The sequence below is a fragment of the Podarcis tiliguerta genome (genome assembly GCF_965153285.1).
Source record: "Podarcis tiliguerta genome assembly, chromosome: 6".
Lineage (NCBI taxonomy): Eukaryota > Metazoa > Chordata > Lepidosauria > Squamata > Lacertidae > Podarcis > Podarcis tiliguerta.
The window spans coordinates 80,308,214-80,331,756 of record NC_139539.1 but is presented as its reverse complement, the minus strand read 5'-3'; the positions used below and the strand labels follow the sequence as shown (position 1 = coordinate 80,331,756).

General features: G+C 39.5%; 1 protein-coding gene across 1 annotated transcript in view; it reads right to left on the bottom strand.

The window, feature by feature from the left end:
• The window catches only part of CDC73 (cell division cycle 73), a 107,498-nt gene that overhangs the window by 45,497 nt on the left and 38,458 nt on the right, over window positions 1–23,543 (bottom strand). The window contains exon 10 of the mRNA XM_083445340.1: window positions 15,476–15,540. Within this exon, the coding sequence (XP_083301466.1) occupies window positions 15,476–15,540 (65 nt within the window). The remainder of the gene's footprint in view (window positions 1–15,475; window positions 15,541–23,543) is intronic.

Sequence of the window (23,543 nt, the reverse complement as noted above, 5' to 3'; positions counted from 1 at the left end):
CAATGGATTGAACAGCTACTAATCTTTATCTCTTTTGTGAACAGCAGGCCTAGTGGAAAAAGCAGCACATAGGCAAGTATGAGGTCATCTGGTCATCTTTTCTCCCCACCCCAAAGAAATTGGTATGCCATTCCTGTATTTTTGGGTGAGGCATCAAACTTCAGTTCTCTCTCTACACACGCGCTCACAAACACACAGTTTCTACTTCTTTGCCTTTTCTTCCACCTTCCTTTGTTCTCCAGATTTTGCTGTCCAAAAAGCAAGAGATAGGCTGGATCAGGCCAAAGGCTCATCTAGTCTAGCATCCTGTTCTCACAGTGGCCAATCAGATGCCTAGGGAAGCTTAAAAGCAGGAGAGGAGCACTCTACTCACTTGTGCTGTAACTGGTATTCAGAGGCGTAGGACGGCCGATACCGGAGGGCAGTACACAACAATCATGGTTAATAGCCACTGAATAGCCTTACCCTCCATGAATTTGTATAACCCCCTTTTAAAGACATCCACTGTTGTATTTTCAACTTGTTTGTAAACTGGAGGAGGAAACCTCTTTTAAAAAAACAATAAAAAAACACATTGTTGTGTGAATCAGTTCAGTGAATGGACTTTTCACTCATTCATGTCACCATTTTAAGCATGGATTCTTCCAATGCACTCTATTCAGGCTGTATTTTATTTACAATGTCTATACGCCAAACGATCTGAACTTCTATTCTACCTTGCTGCTGGACACCATTTCAAGATAATTCAGTTGCCCTTATTAGGCACAGCAATCCATGACATATGACAACTGGCTATTCTATCTATGAGAAATGAACTTGGCGTTTGTTTGGAACATGCTTACAGTCAACCAGAATCTGGAACCCTTCAAGAGGTTACACAATCCCATCTGGCATGTTCACTGAAAGGAACACACATGACTATGTTTGAGGAGGCCTGACTTTTTTTTAATATAAAAAACTGGGTTAGTATATGCCATATGCCATTTGAAATAAGAAATAAGTAAAGTGCATTTTTGAAGTTTCCCACAATGTTTTACATTAAACTTTAATATTTCAGCATCTACAAAATTCTTCTTCTTTCAACAAAAAGGCTTGCATTATAAACCTTAAATTTCCCCTGATTTTAATACTGCTTTTTAACTTTCCACAGATTGTTTTGCAAGTTATGTATTGCAATGAACAACTGACTATGATGTGCAACAACAGTAACCTTAAGAGTGACGGTCATACTTAAGTTCTGTATTTTTCCATGTATAAGACTAGGTCCCCCCCCCCCCCAAATGTCAAGAATTAGGGGGTGCCTTATACACGGATACATCTCCCCCCATTTTCTTAAATCTGAGTCCCCCCAAATAGGGGGTGTCCTATACACGAAAAAAATACGGTATATGATTTACGCTTGCTACAAAAAAATGTACAAGACTTTTCTATGTACTAGATCATAGTTTTTCTATTTTCAGCCACTTCTGATTACCTCTCACTATTCTTCATTTCATTAGAGCATTATGCTCTCAGGAGAAAGCGAAGACAAAAACAAAGTTAATATTCACAAATTAATTGGAATGTGCAGTTACAACATGTTATTTTAACATAACCTATTATATATGATTAGCCATAAGAGGTGCTAATGTTCAAATCAACCCAGTCTGGTTTACTGCAGCTCAATAAAAAAAACCAAATACATATACTGTAATCAATGAATTATTATTCCAATTTGGGCAGCCCAACACTTCTCTCTACATGGAGGCAAGATGTTTTAGGCTAAGAGACATTACACAAATTTATGGGATTGGGCTACCAGAATGCCAATGACATAATTGTTCTTGTCTTTTTCATCCAAGCCATTACCAACTTAGAGGACATGATAGCTATCTAGAGGTGGGTGAGCTCACTGAAACTGAATCCATAGAAAACAGAAGTAACAAAGAACAGCAGGCCATGTGATTCTGGGATGGGTATTCTAGGATGCCTATTATAGAGGAGTATCTAATATCAATGTGTGCTTTACTGTAAGTCAGCTAAGGATATCCTCTACATGGCACCAAGTTCAAATAGCAAGCTAGCTTCAATTTATTATTTATTCTTATTATTTATTATTCTTGAATTTTACTGCCCACACAAAAGAGGCTTCAAAAGACCCTAGATATATGGGATGAGAGATAAATCTTAATAAACAAACTTAAGTCTAATAAAATATGCACACACAATATTATTACACCCACAGAGAGAGAGAGAAGTAAAATGGATTGGTAGACTTAGTCCATTGCACTCCTTTTTTATTGGATACACTAGGATAATTTTGATCACTGTATTTTGGATGAGGTCAAGCTCTGACCTGCTGCCCCCCAAAGAAATCTTCCCCACTGTCCTGGTTGGTAAATAGGCAGCAGAGACAAAAGGTAGGCACCAGGAAAAGAAATGAGGTCACCGGCCAGAGTGAATGAAGAACAAAGAACCAAATCTTCACAGAATATACTCCCACCACCTAATGTAAAATACTTGATGCTTATTTAAAATTACATAATCCAAGGTGAAGGTTCCAATCTGCTGAAGCTCTATTATGGCCAGAACCAAGGCTTCTTTATATAATATAGGCCATACTGTACTTGGCATGCATTAATGCCCTAACATAAACAATTATTCAAGGAAGATCTCCAAAACTTATGATGTTCTAGCCCATAGTTTCAAACCACCTAGCTAAACTTAGCAAGTTAGCTAACTAACACAAGCAGTAAAACAAGTACACGCATAAGTTGGAGGATTGTGATAGCTTTCCTTAATACGTCAAATCTAGAATTTCTCTAATCCATACTTCAGTCTTACACACAGACAATTGCAATCACAAGTATAATCACAAAAATAAATAAATCAGGAAATAAGTACCAGGGTTGGGAAAGGCTTCTGTCTGAAACCTTGAAGAGGCACTGTCAGCATTAATAGACCATACTGGGTAAAGACGGACCAATCCACTTAAGGCAGCATCCTACATCTGTCTATTTTTTCTGGGGTGTTTTTCACAGGACTATGGCTTAAGTCTGTAATAATATTACAGAAACGCTGCCCAAATTTAGAATGGATGTTGGGAGACGGCACATAAAAGCCAATGTCACATGTATTTTTAAACCAATTATTAAACTATGAAAACCAGTGAAGCAGAGCACTCCAAGTACAACCTCATCCATATGTTCACTGTAAAAAGGGGAATGATGCTCTGATTCACTGGTGTTGTGAACGTAACTATAAAGTTAGTGAAGCACTCTGTCTAGGGAGATTAACAGGCTATAGAACTGTGGTCTGTGATGGGTTAAATAGCAGGGTAAAACTAACAGGGTAAAATAGCATGATTTCTTGACATTTATAATATATTTTAATAGGTCTGTGTGTTTGCCCAATCAGGTAAGGGGGCATAAAGAAGCATAGAAAGGGGTGGAAGTCCATTTCCATGTCAAAGTCTCAAATCGCTTTGCAATTTCCCTGATTGCAGGCACACTTAGCAATACCCTGAGCAGAGGTAATACTAGAGAAGGAAACTGACATGAAAGCATAATAGCAGGTGAATGGATAATTCCAAAGCAAATCTACATAGAAAATCAGTCAATGAATACCAAACTAAAAGAGAGGCAAGAACACACTAGACTCAATATACCTAATGTTGAAGTACATTTTCATTTGCAGGGGGTAATGTTAATTGCTGCCCCAATTTATCGTGGAGCAGCTTAAAGAGATGTAACCTGACTGCAGAATGGTACCATCCTTTCACAGCTAAATGACTATAAAAGGATCTGGCTAAACACTGATATAGATGAAACTACCATGTTGCCTTCATGCTATCACCATGGCAACAGTTATAAGAGCTCTCTCCTAAGTATTTAAAATCTGACAGCTTTACGATAACACTATCTGAATGATGGTAGGGCCATAGTTGACTTTAGGAGTTAACTGATCTGTAACTCAAAATTGCTGCATATTAACCATTCCCCTCAGGCTACTGGGGAAGTTAAGTCTTATCAACTTAGCAACTATGCAACCTTTAAAATAGAAACCCGTTAAACTCAGAAAAGGAAAAGGCTCACAGCTTATAGCTTCAGTTGGCTCCTAAAGCCTTTCAATTAAAGGCACCACAAAATAAGGGAAATTCAAGAGCAACACTTTCCCAGATCTTTCAAAGAGCTTCTTGGTAACAAGAAACGTCTTGGCTAGAGCGATGAATGGAAAAAGTGTTCATGCGTTGATCCTCAAAATGTAAACTGTAAAAATGTACAGGAACTCCTACACCAGATAGGCAAATGCAACGTTTCTTAAAGGAAAAAGCACAGAAACGAACATCCAGGCATGAATGAAATGAGCATGGTATCACCAATCATGCTGGATAATTAGAAAAAAGCCTACCCCTACCCCATTTTCTAGAATATATGTTTAACTGGCAGCTGATCTATTAACAAAGGCCAATTTTAATGGGATTTCAGTAATTGCCAGCAATATGTTGGTGACATACAGCTCTCCTTCTCTTTTACATCTGCAGGTGTGGCAGTGGATGTGCTGGATCACTGTCTAGCCTTGGCAATGGACTGGATGAGAGCCAATAAACTGTACCTAAATCCAGATAAGAATGAAGCACTGTTAGTGGGTGGTTCCCCAGACCCGGGGGATGGGAGGTGGCTTGTTCTTTTGCTGTCACTTGAGGCTCAGGTGGCCTCAGTGGTGCGGAATGCCTTCCATCAGCTTTGGCTAGTAGCCCAGCTTTGCCTGTATCTGGACAGGGATAGCCTAATATCTGTTGTTTATGTTCCGAGAATCTCTAGGTTAGATTACTGCATTGTGCATAGGGCTGTCTCTGAAGTCAGTTTGGAAACTTCAGCTGATGCACAATTTGGCAGCCAAGTTGCTCACTGGGACAAGACTGTTAGAAAATTTTACACCAGGGATGTCCAACCAGTAGATCCCTGGTAGATCCTTATCGTGTACAGAAAGTTATGGGGGGAAAGCTAAAAAACTTTGTGCAACCCTCCCTCAAAAAAGCTCAACAACTCTGGGCAATCCATCCACTCCATGCACACTCCTTCTCCCTCCAATGACAATGGGTAGATCACTGCCAGTTTTTTATATATATATATACTGGGATTAGATCACAGTCTCTTGGGAGTTGAACATGCCTGTTTTACACCAATCCTGGCCCAACGGCACTGGCTGCCAATTAGTTTTGGGGCCCAATTCGAAGTGCTGGTTTTGACCTATAAAGTCTTTAATGGCTCAGGACCACAATGCCTATTACTATTGTGAATTTTACATTACTATATATTATTGCTTATATTGCTTTTGTTGTATGCTTTCTTTCTGGACACCACTTTGAACTCTTTAAAAATATACAGTAGTATACAATTTTCAACATACTTATTTATTTAAATAATCCACCATTATCTCAGTAGGAATCCATCAATATGCATCTTCAAAAGCCTACAGCTCAATCCAAAACTTCTGCATTTATTGCAGTTTAAAAGGCAAAGTAGTAACAGTGTAGTTATTATAACTACTTTTTTTAAAGAATCCAGGCACTTCAGTAAATGGTGAACCACCTTTCACAATCTGCTTTCAAATATGCATAGAGGTCTAGCATTATTTTCAGTCATGATTTAATTGTGGGGGCTGTTGTTACAAACAAAACTGGTGTCTCTGAATTCCATTAAGGTCAGGAATCACAATCAAGGTAAGAGAAAGCTTAAATATAACTAGGGGTTTATAAATTGGCTTATAGGAGGTGTTTTCTCAATAGGTAGGAACAATACACATAAAACCATCACATTTTCCATTCTTATTTGTTCCTTAAAACCTGTTCTGTCATTCATACTGAAATGACTGCAGTGGTTTATTTTCTGAATCCATCGCTGCAGCAGAAATGGGGGAGGGGGAAGAATGCATAAATCTGAAATCAAAACACTTTTTACGAACCTTGGCCATTACAGACACAATACATGAATTCACAGTTCCCCAGCAAGAATGCAAAGCAGCTTTAGTATACAGGCTGCACACTACCTAGACAGAACCATAATGGATAAATGTTACCTAAATTTCAACATCTGGAGGAGAAAGGAGGTTTGCTTATAGTGTTACATGCTTTCCACTAAAATGGTTCAGCTTCTTTATTGTGCTTCTGTTCCCTGCCCAGAATTTTAATCAAAGTCATGTACATACCCCATTTCCAATATGAAATCTCTATCAGAGCCATGTTCACATCAAAAGAGCCATGGAACAAACTGAAAAGACAGCTTAAAAATTGCTCTGATTCAGTAACTCAGGGGCACCAGCAGCCCACTGCTGCAGAGCAACCCGTTAACGTGGGGTTTAAATTGTTTAAAGACTAGTAATATAAAACTTTGTGAGGTTTCATACGTTCTGGTGGGGCACTCTCTGCATGCCTTGTGTTGATAACTGATGTAGGGAGAACCTTGCTGTTATAAGTACCTGCAAGGCAGGCAAGCTGAACAGTGCTAGAATGGGGCATTGTGGCAGCAGACTGGGTATGACTGACCTGCTCCAAGCCCCAGCCAGTTAATAAATATTGTGTCTGCTCACTGAGCTGGACCACCAGCCTTGGGCTGTGAGATGCATATAGTGCACTGTCTGAGGTGTCAGGAGACCAGTAGCAAGAGGAGAGCATTTGAGGAAGGATGGATGAGCTACTTGCTTGTGCTACTTGGCTGCTAGGTGAGCTTGCCAGGGCTGGTACCTGAAGCAGAGCCAGCATGTGGCTTCTGCAAGAGCAAGTCCTGTTTCATGAACCTATTTGAGAGATATCTGAGTGTCAACAAGCATGTAAGACAGAAGTGATTCAGCTGACTTATTGTACCTGGGCTTTCAAAAACCTTTGAACAAGGTACCTCATAAAAGACTCCTCAGTAAGCTTAGAAGTCATGGAATAAAAGGAGAAGTCCTGTTGCAGATCAGGAATTGGTTAAGTAGAAGAAACAGATGGTGAATAAATGAATAGTTCTCTGAAGAGAAAGATGTAAAAAGTCAACTCCCACAAAGATCCATGTTGGGACCTGTGATTTTGAACATGTTCATGAATGAACTAGATTTCGGGGTGACCAGTGAGGTGGCCAAGTTGGCTGACAATACTATATTGCTCAGGGCCATTAAAACAAAGAGAGATTGTGAAGAGCTCCAAAAGAACCTCTCTAAACTAAATGAATGAGTAGCAAAGACCATGTAAACAACTGCAAAGTGATGAATGTCTGAGCAAAATGGGAGGGATGGATGGAAGGAAGGAAGGAAGGAAGGAAGGAAGGAGTCAAATTCCTTCTCCATTCTTTCAGAAATTCCCTTTAAATGTTTCGGATTGTGGGACATTTCTGAAAGAAAGGGCAAACTATTTGCAGTACTGAGTGTGTATATCTAAACTCACACCTCAGCTTAAAGACATATACACTGGTTTTCTTTTGTCTACCAAGATGAGCACTCTTTTAAAAAAAGGAACAAGTTATGTGCTTCAGAAAAACAAGACTGCCATGAGCTGTATAAGAGTTACATAGTTACATATATTTTAAGTAGGAGAACAGTGAGGTATTGACCCAGATGTGCATAATCTTGCTGGTGAAGAGTAACTGGTTAACCACAGCAAACTTCCCATAGTTACAATTGTTGTTCAAGAAAGGGGAAATTCATAGACCAGCACTGTCTGGGTTTGGTTTTCTTTGGATCAGCCTTTCTCAACCTTGGGTCCCCAGATGTTTTTGGCCTACAACTCCCATCATCCCTGACCACTGGTCCTGTGAGCTAGGGATCACCCAAGGTTGAGAACCACTGCTTTGGATGAACACACATTGGAGTCTTGTGTGAGTCTGTAATATACAACTAGAGAATAAGGAAAGGCGAAGAGCAAGCACTCCTATAAACCTCCAGATGCTCCACATAAGATCCCCCAGAAGATGCCTTAAGTGAACTTGTCTCTCTTCCAAGCAGCTGTGTTCTCTCCTTCTCATGCACACACCTTTCCTCTGTCAGCTTCCCCAAACTTAGGTATTTCATTCGCAAATATATTTTCAACTCTCTCCTAACCAGTAACTAGCTAAACCATTATCTGGCTAGTACGGATTATTAATTAAACAACAATGTAACACATGGTTTGGCATTGCACCTGAACAAAACCACTGTAATCTGGAAAAAAATGAAAATGAAATTACCATGCTTATAATATTGCAGGTCTATGGTGTAGCCAAATTTTCAATACTGAAACAATAGGGTTCAAGCGTTTTGGGACTTTCTAGGTTTTTTGTGGGGGGAAAAAGTAAGGAGGGGTGTGGAAAAACTTAATATGATGACTAGAGTAGACTGAGTGAAAGACCCAGATTTTAGTACTCATAAATGAAAGGAAATCAAGTATATATTAACACAGTACAGGGAACAATACTAGCTTCGGAGCCTTGACAAGAAATCTCATGCATTTGACATCAGTGCCATATAATTTTAGTTTGTCCAAAGGCTGGTGTTCCTTTTCCTGGGAATAACTACACCCATAAACTTTGAACTTCCTGATTAATTTTGTAACAGTCTGGTCAACGCAGCATCACATAGTAATAACCTGTCCAACAAGTGACTGGTTAGTTAAGCCAAGTACTAATATAAGAATTAAAGACCCCAGGTGTATATTTTTATTGTTTTAATAATGTTTCAATGTTTCACTGTAATTGTATTTAACCTTTTAGAATGTATTAAGCTTGATTTTTGCGAATGTTCCCCTCCTACGCTGCATTCCATCTCTCCTTATCTATCCCTGAAAGTGGTACAAATGGCAGAATGTTTTAGCACCAGAGTGTAAATCAGTTATCCTTGAAGCTATCTGAGACCCAAGAAGAGGATTTTATGATGTTCTTCCCTCACTGAAGGCTAGGTTGCCAGGGTAATGCCGGACATCCAAGGCCTAAAATGATCAAATGGTCTGGGCATGTAGGGGCCACTCCAAGGTGATGCAAAGGTGAAGATACCAGTATGGATCCATGTGTGCTTTACTTCTCGTGACCTGTAACCTTTCCTGACATATGTGGAGATGTTTTATGACTCTTTGTTTGCTGTGTTTGAACTACTATATAAGCTTTTGGTCTGAAGTGCCTTGGGGCAGATCTTCTCAACGTTGAGTTGAGTGAGCTCTGTCCTACTGCAATAGCTTGGTTCTGTAGTTTATTCAAAAGGTGATTGTTCCTCACCTGGGTAAGGAACAAGGTAGTGGTAGTACTACCAGGCTCAGAGCTCCACAAAATGGGATAACTTGAAGAAAACACACCAAGTGGCATGGACTAGTAAATTCTGCCCTTCCTTCCAAAGGAATTTAGCAAACAAAGCAGCAACGCACTTCAATAAAAACAAAACTGGATTTGAAATGTTCACAATATTAAGTACATCTAGCTGAATACCATCCAATAAGAATATCTTAAAATGGTTAAAACATTTAAAATGGCTTGGTGTTATATGTGGAACCTTTATATTTGTGCCACAGCACACTGTTGGTGTTTTCAACCCAGATACTTCTGAAAAGCAACTGGCTATTGACCACAACAATCTGCCCACAGTAACTTCGATCAGCTTACCTGCAAAACATTTTTTTGCAATTTAGTAGTACTGTGCTGCATGGCCCAATGGCATCAAAACAAAGAACGGTAACTAGACACCTTAAAGATTATTTTGCATTTTGAAACTCTGTAAAAGAGACCTTAAATTATGCATTGGAGTGAACTCTTCGGTATTTAGACTGAATAATAAATAACAGCAAGTGCTGAGCATACAGGTTGGTGGCTTGAATAACTATTTCAAAACGGAGAGGTGGAAGCAATTTTAACAGGGTGCTCGCTTTTTCATTATCTGCTTGCTTCCTCGAGGAAAAAGGAGAAAAGACTGATTACGCAGGTTACACATGAAACTTGTACCCAGGTTTCAGCCTCAGTCCTACACCTTTTCCAGACCATCACTTCAACTCAAAAGTAGGGCTGTTTTTTCTGTTTTTAGTTATGCAAAAGTGGAAGCCACAATAACATGTTACAGTGCACAGGGCTCATGTTCAATGTTCCAGCCTGCTAACTATGCCAGCTTTGAACAGGATATTTCCCTTGCCTTCTCCCTCCAGTTTTCCATTCTTTTCCCACCTGATACTCAGCATTCCTGGTTACTAAGCACCTTTGGTTCTCTTCAGACTATTTTTACTGCTTTCTACCCTTTGACTTATTTTTTAAAATTCACCTTCGGAAAATCTTGGGTTTCCCTAAATATGATAGTACTTCCCTCTTGTTTCTTGGCCCCTTTTGGCTATAATTCAGTCAGTCCTCACTACCTGAGTTCACTATTAGAGGGAATGGTTTATCTGCAACAGTTTTATGCAGCTTAACAAAGAAGCAGGATATTTGCAGAGGACAAAAGATGCTGTAAAACTACAATAATGTCATCTCTGGAATTCACAAAATTCTGCCCATAAAAGGGGGGTGAAAAGGGGGGGAGTGGACCTATGTAACACACTCATGAAGAGAAGAAAGGATTGTTATGTCCAAAATCTGTCAGTTGTGTTTTGTTGTAGAGATAAATACTCAGAAGGCTTTATTTAATGCCTTGCCTTCTTCAAAATAATTTATGGCAGCATATGTACCACTGATGTTAATAAAGCAGCTTAACTCTCTCTTTTTTAATTAAACATAAAACACATGCTAATTTTTCCCTGGGTTTATCAAAGCATGCTTTGCAAGTTCCCCCAGCTAGAATTTGTATGCTGCTGATAGGCTGCCCAGATATATCAGCCTCAAACTCAACAAAGCCTATGGTCAATAAGTATTAATTGGTCCATATTTCTAATGACCTTGCTGTTGCATTACCACTTGGAGGGTGTCTGTGGCTGAAACACATTAATGCTCACCTTGTACTGAGTATCACCTCAGCATAGTTCTATCCTTCTTCTTGCAAAAGAACTTGGAAAAGATTGGAGAGTGTTCTGTAATCATATTTATCTTCCCCCAGTTTACTCAAACAATCCATTGAGAGGAGATCTGAGTTAGCTGGCGTCTGGATCAATTCTCTCACAAGATCTTAAGAGGAGCCCTGCTGGGACAGACCCAGGCAACTGCCCGTTTGTGCAGGGGTTGTGTTCCGGGTCAATGTGTGCGTCAGAAGTCACACATAAGCCTGTTCTGCCCCCTTCTGGGGCTGAAAATGATGTCTGCATCAGTGGTCGCACATCAATTGAACGCACACAAAATGGTCACCACCTGTAGTCTAATGCTCTCACATTAGCCAACCAGAAGATGCCCATGGGAAATCCGCAAACAGAGCCTGAGTGCAGCACTTTTGCCATCTGTGATTCCTGGCAACAGGTATTTCCAAAGCATCGTTCTGCCCGGACACTGAGGTCCAGTGCTGAGGGCCTTCTGGCGGTTCCCTCGCTGCGAGAAGCCAAGTTACAGGGAACCAGGCAGAGGGCTTTCTTGGTAGTGGCACCCGCCCTGTGGAATGCCCTTCCACCAGATGTCAAAGAGAAAAACAACTGCCAGACTTTTAGAAGACATCTGAAGGCAGCCCTGTTTAGGGAGGCTTTCAATGTTTAACAGACTATTGTATTTTAATATTTTGTTGGAAGCCGCCCAGAGTGGCTGGGGAAACCCAGCCAGATGGGTGGGGCATAAATAATAAATTATTACTATGATATTATTATTAGAATGCCTCCAACAGTGGGGGTAGAAAAAAGCTTTATCCTCCATTAAATTGTCTAGTCCTCTTTTAAAGCCACTCTTGTGCAAGTGAAATGCATAGTTTAACTATGTGCTGTATGAAGAAGCATGTTTTGTCTGTCCTGATTATTCCAGCATTAAACTTCACTTTCTCCACAGCATGTTCATGATCTTACATCATGTTTCCTCTTCCTCACCTTTTTGTCTAAACTGAAAAGCACCAAATTTTGCAACCTTCTATCACAGGGGAGTTGCTCCATCCCTTTGATCATTCTGGTTGCTCTTTTCTTAGCCTTTTAGAGTTCTACAATATCATTTTTTTGACATGAGGTGACCAGAATTGTAGATTGTACTCCAAGTCTGGCCACATTATCATTTTTTTTAAAAAATGGTATTATAATATTGATAATTTTATTTTCAAACCCTTTCCCTACTGATCACCAAAAGCATTTGCTTCCTGCTCTCCCCCAGCTGCTGCACACTGGGTCAACTTCTTCGTTGAGCCATCCATTTCATCAAGCTGTTTGCACCCTAAAATCTAAATAATTTAAGGTAAGCGTATGCTATGGAGTTGTCACATCTTAAAATATTTACAATAAATGATGAAAAAATAATTTCCAAGTTAACATTTAAATTTGCTGTAATATATTTAAAATCCACTGACTGTTTTGTTGAATTGTTTTCAGTTCATCTATTTTTGGTCACTGGATAAACTGTTACAATATTTATACAGCATGTAAATCAGCTTACTAAATAAACATGGTAAATCAGACCATTTGAAAATTATCTGAATCTTTTTTTAAAAAAAAAAATCCTTTTAATTAAGGATTGTAAAGGTCAAGCAGTTAAGATCAAGAAGCTATTATTAAGCTACAGCTAGAAGTCACTGGATGCCCCATCTTCAAACTTCTATCTTCAAGGCAACCCAATATAGTCACATGTCCCTCAGAGAGAGAGAGAGAGAGAGAGAGAGATGCTATTTGGAACACAAAATAGAAAGAATTTCAAATACATCAAATTGATTCCCTCATGTGCCAGAATGAGTCTTGGGAGACCCAGTTTCATGGCCCCAGAATTAGCCACACATTTACTACATGGTCCCTGAACTCGCTTATTTCACTTACTTACTTACATTCCTTATCTTTAAGAAAGCAAATATGTGTCCCTACCCAGGACACTTTTTGTAAGGATTAACTAGAAACTAGAAAAAGAAACCTTTCATTCCCATGCAGCGTGGAAAAAACCTATCTTCAAATTGTCTTCCATGTTCTGTGAAACATCATAGTTTTCTCAACTTTTTTTTAAAAAAAACCACTCTAAAGCAAATGAACAGCTATTCTATATTTGAATCAATAGAAGTTAAAGCTACAAAAATATGAGATACGAGGAATAAGACATCACTTTAGACAGCATTAAAGAATAAAGATTGTACAAGATTACCTAGCATTTTGAAATGTACTGTGTTCTGCTACACAACCACAAATGACATTCTTCAGGAAATAAAGAAATAGAGGAAACTAAGATGACTCCTTACCAAACATGGAAGGAGAAATGCATGTCTAACAACTTCCACAAATAATGCAAGTTGCTATTCAGCAACAAAAAAGAATTTAAAATGCCCATTCATTCTGTATCAACTAAGGATGCCAATTAAGAACTATTCCAGCAACAAACAAGAAAATCCTCACTGACATTACTTCAGAAAAGCCCTTCACCATCTGTTCTGTCGAAGTTCTAAAGAGTTCTCCATGAGCTCACCATTGATAATAAGGCAGCAGATGAAATTCAGACACTTACTTTTATGAAAGAGTTAGAAAATTCTTCATTATAATGAATTTGAAGCTCGAGTTAATGATAACCCATCTTGCCTTCATCTTCCAACTGCCCAAACTAAGAGCATTCCAATTTTCACATAAACTTATAAAAAATTAAATCAGGAGTGGAACAACACAGCAAACTAAGGGAAGGAGGTACAAAGGAAAGTAGATTTTTTTGCTGCTAAAAGAGAGGAACACCAGAATACTGCAGCTATTGCTACCAATGGTAAATTGATATGCATTCCTTCGCTGGTTCAGTTGTGTGCCAAACTGCTCTCCAGGGATGAACACAAAGCACCACAACCTTTTCTCCTAGCTGAGACAATTTGCTCCATTTAGGTTTGTGGTAGGAAAGCTGAAGTGGTCTCAACCTGCAGTCTTCCTTCATCCCTTTCCTGCACAAGGATAACATGTTCACACTGGGACACCCCTCTCCTTTAACAGAATCTGCGAGTTACAATTAGCAGTATCCTCATGTGATGCTTTTATGGCATTAAAGATTTAGGGAAGGGTAGCACTTAGGGAACACGAATTCAGTTTGTTGTGTGACTCAGATCACCACATTTGACTTTGGCTGCAAACACACCATATAAAATAGTTTGTAAATACGCCTTTGCTTAAAAAAAGAAAGAATTCCCTTGTGGCCAAACAGACAGAGAAGCTTTAAAAAATGTTTCTTTTTCTACTATATTTGACAAACAGAAGTATAACAGAGCCTTGCATGGATAGTTGGATTAGTAAATATATTGGAAGACCAGCAAGTTCCGGAGACTTATTTGCAAGGTGGTTAAGAAAACTGGAACTATCCGGACGACATATATAGCATGAAACAATGGTTAAGAAATGGAGTTCTATAACCTTTACAGCAACCCATGGGCTCAATGATTATATGAATGCGTCAAAACAATCTACATCCCTAGAATGTTGCTGTTTCTTACTTGCAGAAGGGTCCTGAAAGTGCACCGACACCCTCGTGAAAAATAGGCAACTTGGAGGGTGGCACAGGGGCAACTGCAGGAAATCTGAGAAAAGCACATCCCATCCTCTAATGTTAGTGCACACCTCTGGTGGATCAAAGGGCAGCAACGGCTGTCATAGTAAGCCTTCTGCTTATTAGTGACACCTATGCATGCTTCTATTGGTATTCCTTGCAATATGCAGATTTAGCCTCTAACCAAATACTTGCTTTCAAGCAAGTCTACAGATTGAACCAGAGACCAACACATTTAAAGACTGAAAAGTGATAGTAAAAACTTAAAGGAACAATTTTATTAGATAGGAGGAAAGTTTAAACAAGTTAGCTCTAATTGGCTTTGAGACGTTTACATTCCAGGCATTATTTTATGTTCAAATTAGGAGAGCAAACTAGAAGTAGGTGCACAGATTTTTGAGACAGTTTAGTGCCATCTATTCATCAGATTTATATAGGCCTACAGATGGCAAAAGTCTTTAATGAGGCTTCTATACTAGTTCTGTAGCATCTGTCCTACTTGCAGGGAGATCAAAACAGCATTTGTTTGCGAGCGCTCAATCCACTTGCATAAAAGCAGACAATTTAAGACAAGCACAGGATGAAACTCCATTTTAAAGATGCTCCACATTCAGCTGTTTTGAGAAACTATCTGCATGAAAATATACTATCGAGACGCTTGGAAGTGGTCTCTTCCTCCTCTTTTATACTCCTACTTTGACCTTTGAAGTAGGACAGAGTATATATCAAAATCATACTGTTATAGCTTCTGTTTGGGGGGGGGGGGCATCTGAAATATCTACAGTCTTCACCTGCATCCAAGGAGGAGGCATTCAACATACACACACGTGTGATGCTACCTAAGAATAAGCTTTTCCCCCCTGCCATGCAACATAGTCTCCTCTCAAGGAAGGAAGCTAATAGAGATGTCTTTATGATCTCTTCTGAACATTTCTACACACAATAAATAGATAAAATTTCAAACTTACTGTTACAGACTTCAAAGTCATTCCGTGGTAGGTGCCCATGGTGTCAATCTTGAAACCTTCCGTCTCTATGAAATAAGAACACTCTTGTAAGTCATTTCATATGCCAAATTTAGAGTAGTCAGGTGACAAAACAAAAGACGTTTGTTAAGTTTCATCAGTTATGAACTATTCCTAATGGGAAAAACTGGTTATGTAAACAAAATTCAGGAGATAGTAACGTTTTATGTGTAGTAGAATGGCCTTTCAAATGGTACAGTATCTCAGATTTCTTCACATTAAAGAACGCTGAACCACTTGGAATAACCAAAGTAATACTGGGTCCTTCTACTAATTTATTTGTATTTCTATTCCAGATTCAAAGACAGGGGTGCCTGTCGTGCTCTGGTCCATGGGGTCACGAAGAGTCTGACACGACTAAACAACAAATTCCAGATTAAATCAGGCCCCCGTATTTTGCTCAGTACTTAGGATGCTGTGGAAAGACCCCATAGATCTAAGGCTTAGACTCTAAGAGTTGCATTTAACTTTCCAATGCTATATGTAGATTTCAACTGAGCAGGGACTATAAGGTTAAGATAAGTTACCCTCAAACCCACAAATAATGGATTGATTTGTTTTTTACTGGTCTTTTCATTCCGTTATCATTTTCCCTATCATTGTTCTACACAATGTCTTTCTAACCATGCAAGTTAGAAAGATATATATATATGCACCCTTTGAATTCTAGCCAGCTCAGGAGCAACATGCAGCCTACAGCCATATGTAAAGAGATACTATGGATAGTAACTACAGCAGCTCAGGATGCCCTTTATTTAGACTGAGGCATTACACTTTGCAGCTGTATGGATGCTAGTGCATTTAACTTTGTTACTCTTCCTTAAATCCACGCATCAGTAACTGTTCAAAGTAATCCCTAGCCATGCATTTATTGAATGAACATGTCTGCTTATGTAAACCCAAATTAAGAGGACAGAAAATTTCTCCCACATATCCAACAAGATACACCATACTGATGCCCATTGCTATTTTTACAGCTCAGTGAACATGGAAGAAAATTCAACTTAAGGTTTTGTCTGTGTTTCTTGAAGGCGCAGGTTTTAGATGGCTACCAGCTGTGACAAATAAAGGACATTTTGACCTTAACAGACTTTAACAGCACAATGCTAAAATAAACTAGCGCTTTAGTACAAGCATTCTGAGGTTGCAGGATGCAAATGAAGGATCTGTTTATCTTAATGCCTACACATCATGATTTGCAGGGAACCTGACTGGAGAGGAGAGGACATCGGCATAGCTTACTGACCTCTCCATTATGCAAGGTAAATAAACATGAAAGTTGCCTCATGAGCATAATTTATAAAAGGTTGCCGAACTGTTTGCTTTTCTTAGTAAAGAAACTGTTTTGCTTTTTAATCTCAATACAGTGGTACCTCGGGTTAAGTACTTAATTAGTTCTGGAGGTCTGTTCTTAACCTGAAACTGTTCTTAACCTGAAGCACCACTTTAACTAATGGGGCCTCCTGCTGCCGCCGCACCACTGTAGCACGATTTCTGTTCTCATCCTGAAGCAAAGTTCTTAACCTGAAGCACTATTTCTGGGTTAGCGGAGTCTGTAACCTGAAGCATATGTAACCTGAAGCATATGTAACCCGAGGTACCACTGTATAAGAAAGTGCTAACAAAAAAAAATCAGAATGGAGCATAACATGTGTCATTTACATATTGAAAGCATTACTGGGAGTTATGGTTTCAACATCTAAATATAGGTAAGGAACTAAAACAGTGACTTGTCAAAGAAACTTGATATAGGATTTGTGTGTGTACATGTGTTTGTAATTTATCTGAGACAATACACTTAGTGAAGGTGCAATAGGAAGCCTTGCATGCAGAAGATCTCTGATTCAATCCTTGATATCTCTGCAAAGCATTTCAAGTAGCAGGCCTGAGAAAGACCTCTCTGCCAGAGACCACAGAGCTTATGTCAGATTAGTAAGCGCAAGATGAACTGCTGGACTTACACGGTACAAAATAGATTCAAGTGCTCCTGTTTTCGGCTGGGTATATATTCTACAACTACCAGTAATTGCCTCCTAAAACCCCTTTATGCACAAATGCTGCTAATATACAGCTTCATTCAGTACACTGCAAGGTAGACAAAATCAGTCAGCCTTATAAACAAGCATGCATGAAGGCATACGCACAACAAATACAGACTTGCCTTAAAATAAAGATTAGGCGTTACCATGAATAAAACTGTAACTGCGGTCACATTAGCAAGCATTAAAATGTAAATGGAAAAGTCAATAGTGATACATAAGGGCAGGAACTGCTTATCAGTTATAAATCAGTAATAGGCTTGCACCTACTGGAGGAATTCTCTGGCGTTACTCATACAATTAACCTCAATAGCTGGGATACAATTTTCTGCTATACTGAAACAGATGCCCCCAATAATTGTTGTCTAGATGCCATTTGAGATAATCCACTAGACCATTGTGCCCGGAAGATTCAGACTACTCATCTTCCTTACAACTGAGGCAATCTTTGTACTCAGCTAACCATGGAAGGATTAAACCTATATTAAGGAAAGGAAAACTCACCACAAGTTAAGTTCTTCCTGGAAACTGGAGTTTATCAATAAATAAATACTCAAAGGCCTCTGTGGACCTAGCCATGCATAATGGAACTGAACATAGCTAAGGTGTTGCTTGACTTTCCTACAGGTTTCCTCTTCGGAATCAAAAAGTTACCCTACACTGTGAAGAAAAGGGAAATTACTAGCTACAGTAAAGGGAAATTCGGCACTAAAGATCAATGAACAGGGAACCAGTCCATTAATTTTCAATCTTCTTCTGGGGCCCTGTTGTACCACCTATGAAAAGAGGGTAGGTTGGTGAGAACATGGAACATGCCTTTTTAGTCGCAGTAGCCTATTTATGGAACCCACTGTCTGGGACAGCTAGATTAGCCCCTTCATTACTCAGTTTTCAGCAGTAAAGTAATTTCTGCTCCACATTTGATAGTTTACAACATTTGGGAGGGTATAACTGGTTTTTATTCTTTTTGAGTTATTATTGCTGAGCTGTTAATTTTATTTAACTTGTTCTTTTAACATTTGCCTTAATGCATCTTTATATACTAATGGCCAAGAGACAGTCTACACACATTTTAATTTAAAAAACCCCCAACATAGTTAAGACTAATCAGGCTTTGAATATGTCTAGTAAGCCCTAACTTAGAAGGAACCTGGTCAGCCTAACCACATTTTAAGTCAATAATGAGGTTCCCCTTTATCGCAGCAAAAGTTCCATATTTGGAATAATGTGCTTCAGGAAAGCGGGAAGAGTTGCACACACAGCGAGAGAGAGAGAGAGAGAGAGAGTCTATGATAAGGTTACCAGATTTTTTTCAATGAATCTGGGGACACTTTTCAACTTCCTACTAAAGAGATGGATTTTGTCAGGGGATTGATTTGTAGAAACAGGAATGTCTGGTAACCTTAGTCTATGACCCATTCCTGAGCTTTCAACCATAGCACTGGCTCCATTAAGTACTGAATGTAATTCCTCCTCTGCTGCTTTCCAATATTTTATCCAAGGCTTTAAGAATACAAAGGGCAACTGGTATGCTTTTGTCTCCAACTACTAAGATGATCCCAGTGCAGCTGTGGTAGACCCACCCCAAGTGCATAATTCTTTTCCACCATCTTCACAACACAGAAATAGCTATAAAATGAGCAATGTTGTAGAACACAGGTCATGAAGTTTTACAGGTTCTAAAATGTATGTTCTCTCTAGCTGAACTATCCACATAGCCTTTGGCAGCTGACTAAAAGCCATAATCATCAGAAATCATTCTGCAGACTTTCAGTTGCTTTAATTTTAGTTTTATTTCCCCTTGTACTTTTTTTTTTTACCATGCTTTACTATTAGCAAAATTAAACCATGGCCAAATGCACAGAAAGACTGCAACTGGGCATATGCAGTCATCAAAAGCGGTCATGGTTTGTCGTGATGAGAATTTGCTGCCGTGAGCCTTGGGCTTGTGAGCTGCACCTCCCCTTCACGCGAGAGTAGGAAATTTAGAACTTTTGGTCATGGCTTGTAACAAATCAGCTTTGTGCAAATACAGGGAAATGGTTTGTAGAAAGCTCAGTTAGTTTAAAAAAAACAACTATGGGTGGAACGTAAGATTGCATAGTTACAAACATTTCATGTGAATGAGCTTATCAGCTGGCCAGATGTGGCAAGTCCCCTCCCCTCCCTTTGCATGCTGTTCTGGGCATTCTCCCAAACCCATCAGTGCCAATTTCAGGGGCACAAGAGAGGGAGGAGAAGGAGGAAAAACTCATTGCACAAGTGGAAGGCTAGGTGCAAGGCTTCCATTGATGTTGTTCATTAGAACCCTGCCCCAAATACATAAATCACAAAAAACTGTCTTGTAGCAACATTAGAATAGGGCCAGAGTTCCTTTCTCTTTGCAACACCCAAGCCGATAGAAAGGAACAAAGCTATTGCTAAGCATGTAAGAAAATCATAGCATTGAAGCAAGTTGGATATTAAGGACCAAACCATGGTTTGGCCATGTTCTCCATACTTGGCCTTTTCATCTACAGTCATATCTCGGCTTACAGACGCTTCAGGTTGCGTTTTTTTGGGTTATAGACCACCGAAACCCAGAAGTACCGGAATGGGTTACTTCCAGGTTTCGGTGGTAGCACATGCGCAAAAGTGCTAAATTGCGCTTTGTGCAGAAGCGCCGAAATGCAACCCGCGCGTGCGCAGACGTGCCACTGCGGGTTGCGAATGCTGTGGTTCGCGAACGTGCATCCTGCATGGATCATGTTTGCAACTCGAGCGTCCACTGTATATTAAAGTGCCCGTTAAGAAATACCATTGGTATAAAGATGCTATTGCTCCAGTAAAGCAAGACATGATCAGCAAGAGACTGTTTAGAATACATGTGTTATTTAACTGTCTTTTTTTAAAAAACACCACCACACACACAATTCAACACATATTAGCTCAATTGTGCAGCAGAAACTATCCTAAGTATTTAAAAACAGAAGGAAGAAGGCTGGTGCTTTGCAGAAGGAAGTAAGGGAGATATATTGCATGCTTCTCAAATAGTTCATTTAGATAGAATGGTGAGTAACTATCTTGCAAATACAGCTCCCAGATGGGGTGAATGGCCAGGGGGGCGGGGAGCTGAATGAAAAGAAAGAACTGTCTCTTATGTCCCCTCTATAATGCAGTTTAAGTAGCAGAATAAAAGCCAGCAAATTGCAGGTACTCATTTCCTCTACCACAAAATCATTTGCGGCTATAGATGCCATATGCTTATTTGGACATTTTTTAATTACAGTGTTTAACAAGAAGTCAGTGGGCTGGTGAGTGGTCCATCAAATAATGACCACAGATTCTCAAAATATATTTACCTTCCCCTCTCTATTCCCTCCCCTTGATATTAAGCTAAACCTACCACAGAATGCTTTAATCTGGAATTGTGGCTTTCTGTAGCTCTGCTGCCACTGCTTTGTCCTATCAATACAGGTCGAGGCAAGTATGCAGTGCTCTGGAACGAGCAGGCATGCCACAATGATATATATCCCTCAACCTGCCAGCACAAAATGCCTTGGTATTCCTCTTTGCTAAAACCAGAGCTGCCCCATTTAAGAACAACGGACCAGGTTTGAAGGGCTTGCATGCAAGCCCTTTCAGAGTTAATGGAAATTACAGAACAGCACTGTTTCTGCCCCAAGTGAGAACAGCTTTTGGCCTACAAAAGGTATTCTCCATGCCCAGAGATGAGGCAAAGGGAAGAAAGCATTTGTTTTAAATGTGATTCAAAAGAGTTATCTGTTCAATATTGTAATATATTTAAAAAGAGCTTTTATCAATTTCATTAGAGCTCAGTCTATTTGTTTTTACAGTAATAAGATTACTGTGTGCATATATAATCAATGTGTTGCATATATCTGCAATTTGCTTTTTCATTTAGCTGTACTTTCCGGGTGCCTCTATGCATACAAATTAAGCAATGAGGCAGGCTAGTTTTGAGCTATGCTCATAAACAAAAATCAGAACCACACATTTCTACCGTCTCAAACCAATTTTTCTAATTTCTCATTTCTGGTATGGAGGAGACAAATCTGTTCTTTATAAGTAAATCTCCACAACAGGGAAGCTTTTGATTCTGCCATTTCTTCACCCATCCTCCATGCCTGTTTTTCTTTCACCTTTCTGTCTTCCTCTAAATATCCTCCTTAGTGTTTCTGCCACTGGAGTAAGCATGGGAAATTTTCCCAGGCCAATCTTTAATTGCCCTTACAGAAGCTGCAATGTTTGCAATATTCTAATGCTCATGAACACCTACCTTCGTATCATCACCAAGCCAAGCAACGCCAGAGGTTTTGCTGACTGCAACAAAATCTCTTAATGCATTATAATGTTAATTGGTGGCAGGTGCTAAGAGATTATATTGCCACTGTGTATTCCTGAAATGTGGCTAACTACAGCAAAAGTAGTACCTGTTTCATGAGAAGTTTCACTGCATCCAAATTAATTCATATCACAATATCTACTGCATGTATCTACCTCCACATGACAAACAAGTTTTTAGATCCAACACACAGAAACCTGTTTTCAAGACTGTGGACAATGCATGCTGTGTTTATCCAGATATTTGGGGGAAAAGGTTCATAAAAAGGACATAAAATTCCTATGAAAATGTCATCTTTTCACAGCTCTGCTGCTTGATACTAAACAAGAAGAACATCATGTGAAATTATACAAAAAAGAATAAGATCCAATTTAGGTTGATTATTCAATAGTAGAATGATCAACAACCCTGTAATACTGAGGAATGTCTATACAAACTACGGGACATTGTCATGATGCACTTTCAGAAAAAGCTCAATTCGAATGGCAAGGCTGATGGCCTTTGACAATAGTACCTGGATGATACAAGCTAATTTTAATTAACTTTACACCTAGAATGGATTATATGTACTTATGAAAGTATGTAACTTTTTATTAGTTATTATAGTGGAAGCATTATTATGAAAGAAAAAGTGGATGGGAAGGGAGAGCAGGGGATAGATTTGCTATCCCTTTAAAGCAGGCATAGGCAAACTCTGGCCCTCCAGATGTTTGGGACTACAATTCCCATCATCTCTAGCTAACAGGACCAGTGGTCAGGGATGATGGGAATTGTAGTCCCAAACATGTGGAGGGCCGGAGTTTGCCTATGCCTGCTTTAAAGTGTGTGTGTGTGTGTGTGTGTGTGCGCGCGCGCGTTTTATTAAAAAGAATCTGGCCACCATTACATTAGGATTTTAGCCTTTAAGAATTTGGGCACTTAAGATTTCTATTGCTATTCTGTTCACAAGGCCGCACTAAAAAACAGTTCAGAAGCTCAAGATACAGAGATACTCAGCTACAGTAGGAACATATTTAACTGGTAGTCCAGGTCATATCAGAGATGCTGGAAAACCCTTTGCAACCTTGGTACTGCATATAACTAAGCATGCCTCTATAACAACCCGTGTTGTTTAAAATGTACTAGAGAGACCCTGCTCAGTGTCCCTCATTTCATCTACTAAAATGTTGTGACCTTTATATGAAGGGAGCACCTGACCTAGTAAGGCTTGCTCAAGTCCATCTCTGCCATTAGAAACCTTGCTGTGAAGTTCCTTTCTGTCCAGCAGTTAGGAGAGCAGGCAGAAAAAACATTAGCTCCTCTTTAACCAGAAGACAGGGGAACTAAAAAGGGAATGTGTCATCCATAGAGGAAAGCTCTTCAAGAACTGACTTGAGTAGGATAAAATATTCAAACATCACAGAGCAGAAATCCATGCAAGGAAGAAAAAAACCCCAAACTGGCAGGGAAGATCAGGCTGCTCAACAGATGCATAGCAGGAATGGAGGGATTTTCACAAGTGCCTACTCCACATCAGAGCTTGCCATGCTTTTGGGGTTTGTGGGCATATCTGCAAAACTGAGAAACTGCTCTGGGCAATCCATGCACTCCACAACCTAGTACAGGGGTCTGCAACCCGCGGCTCCGG